This window comes from Vombatus ursinus, unplaced genomic scaffold, assembly GCF_900497805.2.
Source record: "Vombatus ursinus unplaced genomic scaffold, bare-nosed wombat genome assembly UNPS02010193.1, whole genome shotgun sequence".
In the NCBI taxonomy this organism is placed as follows: Eukaryota; Metazoa; Chordata; class Mammalia; order Diprotodontia; family Vombatidae; genus Vombatus; species Vombatus ursinus.
The window spans coordinates 8749905-8764268 of NW_020949971.1; the positions used below are offsets into that span (position 1 = coordinate 8749905).

General features: G+C 41.5%; 1 protein-coding gene across 7 annotated transcripts in view; it reads left to right on the forward strand.

Annotated features, from left to right (window-relative positions):
* KIAA1109 (KIAA1109 ortholog) overlaps positions 1 to 14364 on the forward strand; it is a 197807-nt gene that overhangs the window by 19793 nt on the left and 163650 nt on the right. For all 7 annotated transcript variants that reach the window (XM_027853674.1, XM_027853679.1, XM_027853680.1 and 4 more), the window contains 3 exons: positions 1592 to 1708; positions 3846 to 3924; positions 7774 to 7838. In XM_027853674.1, the coding sequence (XP_027709475.1) occupies positions 1592 to 1708; positions 3846 to 3924; positions 7774 to 7838 (261 nt within the window). The remainder of the gene's footprint in view (positions 1 to 1591; positions 1709 to 3845; positions 3925 to 7773; positions 7839 to 14364) is intronic.

The window sequence follows — 14364 nt, forward strand, 5'->3', positions numbered from 1 at the left end:
GCATTTAATAGAGCGATAACAAGGCAACATCACCATCGCTGCTGTGAAGGCCATGGCAGTCCACCTCCCACTGGCTCTAATCATAATCCCTGTGACTCGTTTGCTGACTGTCTTAAGTCAGAACTCGATTCCCTGGCCCCTTCCCTCTCCCTCATACTTTAGTCAGTCGATCAATCAATAAACATTTATTAAGCACCTACTATGTGCCGGGCACTGTGGATATAAATACAAATAAAAACAAAGACATCCCTTCCCCTCAGGGAGCTTACAGTCTAATGGAATAAAGACAGTACAAAAAAGGAAGCTCAAAAAGTGGGGTGGGGGGTAAGGAAGAGGCATGATAAAGACTTCCAAAGATGTCCAAAATCCAAGTGGCTGGTGGGAAATGAGGAGAAAAACTACGGAGCCCCCTCTTTAAATGGAAGCCCTCCAGGCAGAGGTGCAGAGGGGACTGAGGACATGTGAGGGTCAGACTGAGTCAATCTTGCAGGATAATGAGATTTTCCTGGGGAAGGAAGGCTTGATGGAAAGGTCAAAGGTTCACAAGCAGCATGCCTACTGGGAAATGGGGAGAAAAATCCCGTCAGTCAGTCAGTAAGTATTTAAAAAGCACCTGCTATCTGTCAGGCATTGTGCTAGGTGCTGAAGATGCAAAAAATGGCCAAAAAAAAAAAAATGGTCCTGCCCTCATGGAGCTCATAATCTAATAATGTGAAGAAGAATCAGCATCATCACCATCATAATAATGTGAAATTTTACATTACTTTTTACATTAAAATTTTAAAAACCATTCTTAGCTTGTGAGCCGTACAAAGCAAGTGGCAGGAAGGTTTGCTGACCCCTGGCCTAGGTGGCTGCTGACGTCCATCTCCAGTTGTAAAATTCTGTGATTTTGTGTTTCAAGACGTCATAACTATGAGTATTTCTGAGCTATATTTTCATTGAAGAAGTAGTCACATTAGAACCTCACTTTCACTGTCTTGTTCTATGACATTTCATTAGAAGTAGGTTATTAGCTAATTAGTGACAAGACTTCGAGTACAGGGCAACCTATATTTAATACAGGTAAGTTTTTAATTAGGCTGAAGTTGCTCTTACTTCTGTCTTGGTGGTGGTACAGCCTGTTGATTAAATATCCCCCAGAAGTTTCTTCCTTTTTCTCATTTAATGGTGGCAGCCTCGCTGGGAATTGGAATTGACCCCAGGATCTAGATGTGTGGCTGCATGGAGGTGGACAGAGTCGTTTCTGTCGGCCTGGGCAGAAGCAGCTGGGCAAGAAAAGTGCAAGTGAGCCTCAGAGAGAAGGCAGTGCCCAGGGCTGCTCTGAAGGACCTGCTCTTAGCCTTTTGCTTTTCCTGACTAATCTTTGAAGGAAAGGGAAAGAAAAATAGACAAGGCAGAATCACCATGTGGTTCAAAAGTCCCATTTGTTAAATTACATGCAAAAGATGACTACAGCAAAAATAAATTGAATCGCCATTCTTTTAGAGGTTTTGAATTTCTTCCTTTTATTAACTCCTTAATTGCCATGTACAGTTGAAGGTAAGGTCAACAAAAATGCATGAAAATCTTGTGCATTTTTTCTTAACAGCTACAATTTTGTCTTGTGGATGGATTATATATCTCACTTATTATAATTCCCGGAACGTTGGACTTATCTTAACACTAGTTCTTAACAGATGGTACAAGAATGGCTACATCCATATTGGTAAGTTCTCCTTGGTTTGTTGTCAAGCTCTGTGACTCTGGGCAAGCCAGTTCACCTCTCACGGTGAAAGCGAAGGGGTTGGCTTTGATGACCCTTCTCACTTTACATCTGTGATTCCTCGATCTATTCCTCCTACTCTTCCCCCAGCTCAAAGTATATAAAACCATACTTCTTTACATTTGTTTTGAAATGTTACTATTTCGCAATGGTCAGACTGCTTTACTGGAGTTGTTCCTCCACAGGCTGCTTCTTGGCAGTGGTTGTTTTGATCAGTCACTGGAGTTGCATCACGTATCGTTCACCCCTCCTCTCATTATTGTGGTTTGTTGTTCTTGAGAGAATGATAGAGAAGCAGGAAGTGGGATTGCTGGACGGTGGCAGGCCACGACGTGAGGAAATGTCGTCTAGGAGGAGACATTAGGCTGAATGTGTGCTTTTAAATTGAGAGGTTCTCTGAATAGTTGTGGAAATCGGGTCCAAGTAGGGCTTCAGGATGTAAGGACTGAAAGCCTGCTCTCTGGGTACTGATTAGCAAAGAAAAGGTGCTTAGTCTACAGCTAATACAACTAAATAATGTCCAAATTGTGGATTAGAACAGAGAGGCCAGCGGAGAAGAGAGAGCCCCTGTAGAGAATCAGCAAAAAGGCAACCTGTCAGAGCTGTTTTCTTAGAAATTTATATCTTTCATACTTTGGAAAAACCTTTTTTTAAAAATTGCTCTTCTAGATCTAGAAATGAAAATGTTCATAATCAAGGCAATTTTTAAAAAAATTTTTTAAAAACTCTTTTAATTTATACATTTCATTATAGATTTTCCATTTTAATGGCAACTTGAGAAAAATTCAACCTCTCTGTACTGTATTCACAGTGTAGTAAAAGTTGTTTAAAACCAGTCTTTAAAGTTTTTATGCGGGATGGGGTTCTTAACATCTCTACTTTTTTCCTAGTAAAGACTAAGCCCCTGTTTGGGTCACGCTTTCTTTTCGGTATAACTCAGAGTCTTAATCTGGTGCTTCCTTTTGGTGATGAGGTGATGCCGCTACTCAGAAGCCATGCCCGTGGAGCTCAGGTTCTCAGCAGCTGCTGCCAAGCTGGAAAGGCTTCTTGTATGGGCCTCTCCATGGTCTGTTTATTGTCCTTCAAGAGTTAGCTTAGGGAGGAAAGACTGCCCAGCAGGTTGGTTGCCATTGGATGAAAGGTCCTCCCCCAGACAATGCATTGTAGAGGGGTGGAGATCTTTGGTGGTCTGAGTACTTACACCAAAGAAATTGTGGATTGGTGAGGCGTGAAAGTATGTACCTGTTAGTGAGGGTCTCTGTCTTAAGGAAAAATAATTTAGAAGTGTATTCTAAGTCCTAAACTGATGACTCATTAAGCCTCAATAAAGTTTTGCTGATTCTGAATTTGAAATAATTCTAGTCTCAGCTGTAATTTCCTATGCATCATTTGTAGAGAAAATAAAGGCGATCATGGCTATGAGCAGCAGATGGCTGGAGTGGAAGTGAGATAAGAAGCAGCCCAAGGGGACACATCCTTATCATTACTTTGGAAATAGACACTTAGTGTACAGTATCGTAGTGTATTCGGGAAGGGCAGCGTTACTTAGATGGTACAACTCGAGAGCACAAAGGGACATTAGGAATCGTCTTGTCTGACCCTGCATTTTATATATGTAGAAGCTGAGACTCCTGGAGCTGATATGACATATGTGCCCCTAGTCACACATCGAGTTCATGGGAGAGCAGGGATAGGGCCTATCTGGGACTAGTGTCTCCCCCTTTGGTGTGATTTCCTCTTCTCTTCCACTTAAGCAAGTTTGGTTTTAAGGGATTTTTGTGAAAGGACATTCTTGCCTAGCTTAAATCCTAATTTTTATACATGCTTGAGAAGTAATAAATTTGAATATCTTTGAAAATGTGAAATAATTGTATCTTTACAGTAATTCAGACTTGCATTTCCATTTACTCTGAATTAGTGAAATTTTTACTGTTTTAAAACTTCAGCAGAATAGGAAAGAAGATGAACTAATGTAGAAATTGAAGAATTTATTTTTAAAGTCTTTAATGTCTTTTTTGGGGGGACTCATAATAAAGTTATATCCAAAAGATGACTCTTTTGGCCCTTTTTCTTCCAACAGGTTCATTTTCTTTCTCTGTCCTTTCTGGAAAAGTGATGGTCCGAGAAATCTATTACATCACGGAGGATATGTCTGTTAGGTGAGAACCTTTCTTATGAAGCAAAAAAAAAGTTTGTAGCTTGTGCAGATGAATGATGACTTGACATGAGTTCCCAGCTGATCCATTTGTACAGTGCTCCGTTGTAGTCTTAATAATGGTCTCTCATCAGACAAACTGACTCGCACCATCAGGTTCTTGAGCAAATCTCTGAGACTTACGTATCCTGATCATTCATTCTTTAGTACGTAGAGCTCCGGCTTGTAGGGTTATTAACTATGTGTCCACAGAGGTCATTTTAATGTAAAAAGTAAAATGTTACTGATATGTCTCTGAGAATCACACTGAGTACACTCTTTCTAAGCTTAGACTCACAGCATCCCACTTGCAGAAGGTGTTGTGCGGGACCGCCGGGGTCAGTTAGTCCCAGCCATACCTGGACAAGAACGCTCCAGAAATTACCTCAGCCATTCCCCTTAACCTCCTAAAGCAGCCCACTCTGCTCCAAACAGCTCTGAGGGTTTGGCAGTACTATGTCTTCTTCTTTTCTCCACTAACTTTCAAAAGATGCACATTTGCTCAGCAGTCACATTGACCTCCTGTGGAATCCCCATTCTGTTAAAAAAGAAAAACCATTAAAACTCTTCTTGGTATTAGACTTCTTGTTATCCTCCTTCCATTTTCTTGTAATCACAGAAACCTGTTGCTCCGTAGCTGACACTGCACTCCAGGCCATGTTTTGTTTTGTTTTTTTTTAATTTTTTAAAATTTATTTTATCAACGATTACTTCCATAAGCTTTTGAGTTTTAAAATTTTCTCCCCCTCCCTTCCCCCCCAAAGATGGTGTGCAATCTGATATAGGTTCTACATATACATTCCTATTAAACACATTTTCACAATAGTGATGTTGTAAGGAAGAATTAGAACCAATGGGAGGAACCATCAGAAAGAAGAAACAAAACAAAACAGAAGGAAAAAAAATAGCAAACAGTCTGCTTCGATCTGCATTCAAACTCCATAGTTCTTTCTTTGGATGTGGACAGCATTTTCCATCATGAGAACTTTGGAGTTGTCTTAGATCCTTGCATTGCTGAGAAGGGCTCAGTCTATCAATGTTAGTCATCGCACAGCGTGGCTGTTATTGTATATTACGTTCCCCTGATTCTGCTCACTTCTCTTAGCATCAGATTATACAAGTCTTTCCAGGGTTTTCTGAATTCTGCCCGTTCATCATTTCTTATAGCACAGTAGTCTTCCATTACACTCGTATACCACAACTTGTTCAGCCATTCCCCAACTGATGGGCATCCTCTCAATTTCCAATTCTTGGCCACTACAAAAAGAGCTGCTATAAATATTTTTGTACATGTGGGTCCTTTTTCCATTTGTATGATCTCTCTGAGATATAGCCCTAGAAGTGGTATCACTAGGGGTCAAAGGGTATGCACATTTTTAGAGCCCTTTGGGCATAGTTCCAAATTGCTCTCCAGAATGGTTAGATCATTTCACAACTCCACCAGCAATGCCTTAGTGTTCCAATTTTCCCACATCTTCTCCAACATTTGTCGTTTTCCTGTTTTGTCATGTTGGCCAATCTGATAGGTGTGATGCGGTACCTCAGAGTTGTTTTGATTTGCATTTCTCTAATCAATAGTGATTTAAGGCATTTTTTCGTATGACTATAGATGGCTTTAAATCTGAGACCTACCTGTTCATATCCTTTGACCATTTATCAAATGGGGAATGGCTTGTATTCTTATAAATTTGACTTAATTCTCTATGTATTTTAGAAATGAGGCCAGCCCATGTTTTAAAGGCAGGCACCTTCCTCCATTCCCTTGAACCGAGGGGCCAAGAGGAGGAGTGAGTGAGCTGCTGGGGCATCTCTCTACCGCTGTGCTCCAGTGACCTCTGCTCCTCTGAGGGTCACTGGCCTTATCTGTCTCAGCCTGCAAAGGCAGCTGCTTAAAAAGCAAAGACCACAGTGACATAGAGAGACCTGCAGGTCTATGGAGAGATGGAGAAGAATCAGGCAGCGAGTGTTTATTCAGTACCTCCTTTGTCCCAGACACTGGAGATTAGAATCCATTGCATGAAGCAGTCCCTACCTGCCAAGAGCTTACATTCCAAGGAATGATGAATGATAATTTTAGGAGGAGGGCTCTGATGGCTCAGGGGATCAGGAAAGCTTTCATCTGATAGCACTTGAGCTGAGCCTTGAAGTAAATTAGAAATTCTAAGCTAGGGAGGTGAGGAGAATGTGCATTCCAGGCATGGGGTACAGCCAGGGCAAAGGTCCAGAGACTAGAAATAGAAAATTGTATGTGGGAAGACCAGCTTGGCTGGGCCAGTGAGCTGAAGGGAAGTAATTAATATGTAGTCACACTGGGAAAGTAGGCCATAGCCAGATGGTGAAGATTTTTAAATGCCAAACAAAGGAGTTTATATTTCATCCTAGAAGTAATGGGCGCTGCATCCCTGCCTGCCTGTCCTAGTATTAAGTGAACCTTCCTCTCTTCCCCCAACCCTCCATTCCCTTGGGGAATTGGGGGGGTGTCAGGCACGTTTCTTGTACGTCCTTGCTGCCTTCTCTGGGTCAGTCAGGCATCTCCAGGGAAGCGCTGGAGTTTGTGATGTGGCCCCTCTGTGGAGGGCTGACTACAGCAGGTCGAGGTCACTTTGTGAGCTCTTGCAGGGGTCCGGGGGAGGAGTGCCGAGGTCTGCAGGACGAGAGACACGGTACACCAGACAGAAGCCCAGAGATCAACGAAGGTCTTTGTTTCTGTGCCCTGGGGACGACCTCTATTGCTGCTCACAGCAACCTGTACCTAAAGGAATAAGGACAATCTTGGAACATTTCCTGGTGCCCAGAGGGGTGACACAAACTTTGTGAGGGTCACACAGCATGCATGACACCAGGCCTGTGCCCAGCCAGAAGCTTGTTTAGGGCAGGGCATTTTCTTCAGCAATATTTTCATTTTGATTACATTCTCAATCAGTGGCACAAAACAGCCTATTGAATCTATAATTTTCTAATTACAATGTTAATTAAACTGTAGAGTATAGCCACCATTTATGCCCATGTTTCTTTGGAAAAATTATTTCAGGTTTGCCATCTGGTACCCTGGGAACATATCATCTCTCTTGTCACCCCCTTATGCCAGTGCCCTTCCAGGCATTGGACGTGGGGCCACTTGCACATGGAAGGGTCTCAGCAGAGAGGAGGTGGTTGATGAGGGTGGAGAGGAAGGCTTTGGGGGATTTGAAGCTGGGGCTTGGCCTTCTAGTACATGAATTAAGGGGCAGTAACACGGTAAGAAAGGGTCTGGGAGGTTGTAAGGAATGAGTTTGTCATCTCTCCTTTCTCTTTCTACCTCTTTTCCTTTGTAGGGAAAGTTCAGAATACACGTCCCCCCCCCCCCCCCCAACCCACTCCCTTCCGCTGTACCCCTCATTGTCTGCTCTCAATGTCTAGATGCTGGGACTGTGAGAGCAACAAAGTCCTCAGGCAGCTGTAAGACAGGAATGTCCCCTCCTTCTCCCTGCCTGACAGCCTCCTTTCCCTGTAACGTTTGCCGAGCTGTAGGACTGAGTGAGAAGCGGGGCTGACACATAGGGGCGGTGAAGCTGGGTGTGATTGGAGGAAGAGTCAGGGCCTGCCGGGGGAGTGGGGGTGGGGAGAGCAGCGTAGTGGCCAGGAGGACAAGGGACCTCCCAGTGGTAGTTTGTGTATAAGGGCCTTACGTAGGTTAGGTGTATCTTAGGTCAGTATTGCCTGTTGGCACAGTTAATTGTGGATTGTATTTAAGTAAACAGCTTCCCGTGTGTGTGTGTGTGTGTGTGTGTGTGTACACATCTATATTTATATATTTGTAATTTATTTTATTCAGAATTCAAGATGGATTTATCATTTTTCGGTGGTGGAAAATGTATAACCCAAAACAGAAGCAACATGGTGAGTTTTATCATGGTTTTTAACTATTCAGTCCTATTCCATGACACACTTTGAATTATCAGATTTTTTTTTTATTTAAGGCTATTGAAGTGTTTCACATTGGGTTATAGATGGAAATGTTCATTCAAAAAATAGATAGAGGACAGTTTGAGTGAAATAATGTGCATTCTTTGCCATTTTTGAGAACTTAAAGCACTGACCTTTTCTCATTTATTTAAGGAGAAATTGAATGTGCCTTGCTTTTTCATTCCCTTACAAGACTACATAGATTAATTTTTTTTCTCTTTTTGAGAATATATATGTGTGTGTGTGTGTATATATATATGTATATATTTTTTTCCTATGTTTGCTGACTAGTTGAAGGTTAAGAAAATTGAGACGGTCAGGAGAAGTGAAGGCGGCTTGCTGGACAGTCGGAGTGCTCGGCCGGTAGCCTGGGGGGGGCCAGGAGAGATGGAGGGCCGCTAGTGCCTGGAGCAGACCCATCGTGGGGGGCTTTTGGGAGCCCATAGGCCAGAGCCAGCAGCATGGGAAGGCTTACATAGTTTGGGATGCACTTCAGTGAGGGGAACTCTGAGCAATCCGTTATAAAATTGTAAAGAGTATTAGCATTAATGAGTGTTTGTAAGACCACATTTACGCTGCATATTTTTTCAAAGTGAGAAGTTTATTTTAGTTAAGGGGAATAAGCATTTATATAGCACCTACTGTGTGCCAGGCACTGTGCTAAAAGCTTTACAAATATTATTTCATTTGATCCTCACAACAACCCTTTGCAGTAGATGCTGTGCATTTTTATAATTAAGGAAACTGAGGCAGACAGGCTCAGTGGCATGACCAGGGTCACAGAACTAGGAAGAGTCTGAGCCTGGATCTGAGGATTTAATGACATCAGTTGTTTGCTCTGTGGAAACAGAGTTTCTGAAATAGTAGATTGGGATATGGCCGTCCATCATAATGCAAGTTGCTGCCTTTATACTCTCCAGATTCCCGAGCAGGAGGGAACACAGCTACAAGCAACTCTGATTCTCTAAGATTCTCTAAGATACCCTTGAGCATGATGCCCCACCCCACTGCTTCTTCCTCTCCTTTCTCTTCCTAGTGTTCTGAGAAATGAACACTAGCTGCTTCTCACAAAAAAAAAACGGAAAATGTTGGCACACCAAGCTGTCACTAAAATGTTTTTTTTTTAAATATTACACATTTTGTTTGAAAATATTTTCCAGATTGAAATACTAGGCCACTCAATTAAGAATGCTTTTAACTAAAATTTGGAAGGGAATGATATTGGAGAGAAAAACCCTTATATAGTTATCCCTTCTACATTGTGGGAGCTAGGGGCATGGTGCCCCTGAGATCTGGAAAATCCACGTAAAAATTTCTGACCCTCCCTTCATGCCAGAGAAGAAGTCTGGATTTTTTTTCTTTTTCTTTTATGGGATGTTTACAGTATCTTATTGTAAAATTTGGGTTAAGTGTTTGGTCATAGGCTCTGTGTCGTCTGCTGGCTTTTGCGTGTCATCTGTGGCTTCCACAAAACTCCCCCCAAATTCCCATTTAATTTCTTATGCTGACCCGTGATGTATCGAAACCGTGGTGGGGAAAGGCATGATGTGGAAGGGGTAATTGTGTGGAGAAAAGACAGTTGCGATGTAGACTGAAGAACTGAAGGACAGCCCCAGGATTCTTAGAAAACAACAGGGAAGAAAGTCAGCGATGACTTCAGATGTCAGGGTGCTAGCGCACACAGTAGGAATAAGAGAGAAGCTGCCATGTTAGCATGGGCAGCGAGCTGGTACTGTAGGGAGCGTAACAAGGTTCATCAGAGGTGACTAAAAGAATCATCGTTCCTCAGCGAGGGCCCCTTTCAGACCTGCAGGCCTCTTGCTTACACCAGCCTCCTACTCTGGCTTCCTGCTTCCAGCTTCTAACCTCTCCACCCGGCTGCTAGAGAGATATGTCTGGGGTGCCGGTCTGACTGTGTCACCCCCTGGTTTCAGAGCTGCAGCCCGGGGTGCCAAACCCCACGGCCTGGCTGCCTCCACTTTCCTCGGCTCAGTACAAGTTGCCGTCCCCTGCCCACACGGTTGCATGATGGTCCATGTCTAGTCTGCATTTGAATGGGCTGCTTGTACGCTTGGAGTGCCCTCCTTGCTGACCTCTGCCTCTTAGAACCCTCACTTCCTTCAAAGCCCAGCTTGGTTCTCAGCTTTGGAGGGGTACTACTTCCTACATGGCCTTTGCTGATCCCTGGAGCGGCTAGTGCCTCTTCCCGCAAATCACCATCCATCCCGGACTTCTCTTTGTCTGCCCTGCCATGATTGTCCCATGTCATTAACCTGGAATAGCACCTCTGGACCACACCGCCAGGTATACGCTCCTCCTTGTGTCCCCACCTCTGCCTCCGTGCCCAGCACCCACGTCTTAAATATGGTGGATAGAGCCCTGGACTTGGAGCTGGGAACCCTGAGTTCAGATTCAAACTCTGACACTTCTAGCTGTGTGACTTAGGGTAAAGCACTTAGTTGTTGTCTGACTTGGTTTTCCCTTCTATAGAATGGGGATGATAACAGCACCTACCTCCTAATGTTGTTGTGAAGATCAAATGAGGTAATAGCAGAGGTAAAACTATAAATGCTGTTAATTTCAAGATGGGTATCGAGTCAATTATTTCTAAGTTTTCTTTCCCTATTTGATTTTTATTAGGCGATTGCAATATATTATTTGAACAAAATGAACAAAATTTATTTTACTACTTGGCATTTCCTGTTACAGGGACAGCTAGGTGGCGCCATAGTGCACAGAGTGCCAGGCCTGGAGTCAGGAATACTCTTCTTGAGTCCAAGTCTGGCCTAAGACACTTACTAGCTATGTGACCTTGGGCAAGTCACTTAACCTTGTCTGCCTCAGTTTCCTCATCTGTAAAGTGAGCTGGAGAAGGAAATGCATACCACTCCAGTATCTTTGCCAAGAAAACCCCAAATGGGGTCATGAAGAGTCAGACTGAAAAATGACTGAACAACAAAAATGTCCTGTTATCTTCTACAACAACCTGAAAAGATTTTGATTGATATAGTCAGAAACTGATAGACTCTTTTTTTTAAAATTTAATTTATTTTTAGTTTTCAACATTCACTTCCATAAGATTTTAAGTTCCAAATTTTGTCCCCATGCCTCCCCTCACCCCAAGACAGTATGCAATTTCATATAGACTCTACATATACAGTCATATTAAACCTATTTTCACATTAATCATGTTGTAAAGAAGAATTAGAACCAATGGGAGGAACTGTGAGAAAGAAAAAACAAACCAAAAAAAAAAAAGAGAGAGCAAATAATATGCTTCTATCTGCACTCAAACTCCATAGTTCTTTTTCTGGATGTGAATATTATTTTCCCTCATAAGTCTTTTGGAGTTGTCTAAGATCCTTGCATTGCTGAGAAGCTACGTCAGCCATCACACAGTGTGGCTGTTACTGTGTACAATGTTCTCCTGGTTCTGCTCACTTCTGTCAGCATCAGATCATATAAGTCTTTCTGGGTTTTTCTGAAGTCCTTCTCCTTATCATTTCTTTCTTTCTTTCTTTCTTTTTTTTTTTTTTGGTTGGTGAGGCAATTGGAGTTAAGTCACTTGCCCAGGGTCACACAGCTAGTAAGTGTCAAGTATCTGAGGTCACATTTGAACTCATGTCCTCCTGCTTATCATTTCTTATAGCACAATAGTATTTCATTAAATTCATATACTACAACTTGTTCAGCCATTCCCCAATTGATGGGCATCTTCTCAATTTCCAATTTTTTGCCACCACACAAAAGAGCTGCTACAAATATTTTTGTACATGTGGGTCCTTTTCCTGTTTTTATCATCTCTTTTGGGATACAGAAGTGGTATTGCTGGATCAAAGGGTATGCACATTTTTATGGCCCTTTGGGCATAGTTCCAAATTGCTCTTTAAAATGATTGGATCGGTTCACAACTCCACCAGCAATGCATTAGTGTTGCAGTTTTCCCACATCTTCTCCGGCATTGATCATTTTCCTGTTTTGTCATATTACCCAATCTGAGAGGTGTGATGTGGTACCTCAGAGTTGTTTTGATTTGCATTTCTTTAGAAACTGATAGACTCTTAAAGTGGGCACATCATAGTAAATACCTCTTCGATTTTTATTTCAGTATGCTATGGTGACAAACAGGGCAGTGCATAGTATTTTCCAAATGAATATATCTTTAGTTTTCAGTGGATGTCATGAATTGTGACAGATAGAAGTATAGAGATACGGCACAAAACAAAATAAATCTACCAACATAAAACTAAATGAAGCTCGTTTCAGAGAGCACTGAGAAAAAACCAACTATATCTTTTTATGTGTACATGATTTTCCTTTTTAAAAATACGTATAGCTCTTCAACTTATAAAATTATTGTACCTTTATACAATTGTATACAATTGTACCTGTTATACCCTTAGTATAAATATATTTAGTCAAGAAAAATGAATTTCCACACAGGTCCTGCCCCCCAAATCTCTCGCTTCATTCTGTGTCCTGAGTCCTTCACCTCTGGCAGGAGGTGTAGCGTGTATCGTCATCATTTGTCTCCACTTACACTTGGTCATGGTATTGATCAGAGTTCTTAAGTCTTGCAGAGTGGTTTATTTTTGCAGTGTTGTTCTAAACATGTCTTATGCAACTATCCACATTGATGTGTGCTTTTGGATAAAATGTTTTCTCACAAGAAACAGATATTGGTGTATCCAAATTGATAATTTTCTGTACACACACACACACGCTTTGGATCCAACCTATGATTTCATTTGTACCAAGACCTTCCATTACTACTTCAGGTCAGAACACGATCTGTAACTTAAGAGTCCTAGAAAGTTAACTGGGCCACTGAAAAGTGAAGGGGCTTGTCCATGCCATGGGTGTCTGAGGCAAGACTTGAAGCCAACTGACTCTTTTCATTATTGCCATTAACTTGATTAAAAGCACTAGGGCCTTTCTTTAAAACATGAGATGTTTTGGAGTTTACAGAATTAAATATGAGGTTTCACCTTGCTCTATGCAAGTTAGCGAAGTTGAAAGCAGTAGGAAGAGTCAGTACTGGAGAGCCTTGGAAAGACAGGCACGCCACACTGATGCACTGTTGATAGATACGTGAAGTGGTTTAACCTTTTTAGATATAATTTTGAGATAATGTAAGAAGGGTGATTGAACTGTCCATATCTTTGTGGTAGCAAAGAACTGGAAATCTGGTGGGTTTCCATTGATTGGAGAATGGCTGAAAAAATGGGCATATGAATATAATGGAATGTTATTGTGTATTGATTAAGAGGATTTTGGAGAACCTTGAAAGATGTGTTCAGATTGATGCAGAATCAGGAGAAGAATGCATGGTGTCCACAGCAGCGTAAATGAAAAGATCATCGAAAGGAAGTGGAATGTGGAATGATGGGAAAGCTAGTAAAGGTCCTGGATAAAGCACATCTCTTTCCCCATGGAAATGAGGTGGGGGATTACTGTGTGAGATGTGCTTAATTGTTGTTCTTTGTGACAAAGGAAGGCATAGATGATGACAAAAGATACCAACTCTGTGTGTGTGTGTGTACATACATACATACACACACACACACAGACACACACACATATGCATGCACACTCATTTTAATTTTTTTTTTTAATGGAAAGAAGTTAATCCTGATATAAAGCAACTACCAGTTTGGGAATGCAGACCATTTTGTTTCATAGTATGAATCTCTTCATTAATGTGCTTTAAGAAGAAGTCTGTCTTTGGTTAATTTTATTATTTTGCAAATTCAGTGAATGTGGCTTAACTGTTTTTGTTTTAGTATAAATCCATAAACCATTATTAGTCATTCAGTAACTAGACCATGGAAAATACATTCAAACATTTAATAGTTTTGCTATGCCAATATTTAAGGATATCTTTTTTGTTGACTTTTTAGAAATTTATTTGCAAACATGAAGAATTCTTTGTTATCTTAAAGTTAGAAGTACTGGGTTTGAATCTTAGCTCTGGCCCCTACAGACTTGTGACCGTGGACAAGTAACTCAACTCCTTGGGCATCAATTAATTTTCTCATCTTTAAAATGAGATAATGTTTGCGCAGTCCCCCGTACAGGGTTATGAGGGAAATGCTCTGTAAACCCTAACACACAAGAGAAATATGTATTATTATTGTGTGTGGGTGTGGATGTGCAGTTTTTGTCTATTCGTTTCTTGCTCCGGAACTATAATTTCATTGAACTCCAGGTGAGGAATCTCTCTTTACCGATGCATGTTGACAACTTTTAGAATTTATAGTCTCAGAGAGTCTGGAGTGGATAAGTGCTTAAATTCTGATTTATGTTCTTACAACCCGTATGTCAGAGAAGGGATTTGAACTCAGGGCTTCTTGAATCTGAGGCCAATTTTCCAACTATACTACCTTTAAACTCAAGTGTAAGTAAACTATGAAGAAGGCACTTGATCGAAAAGTTTAATTTAAACACATTTTTGTGCTCT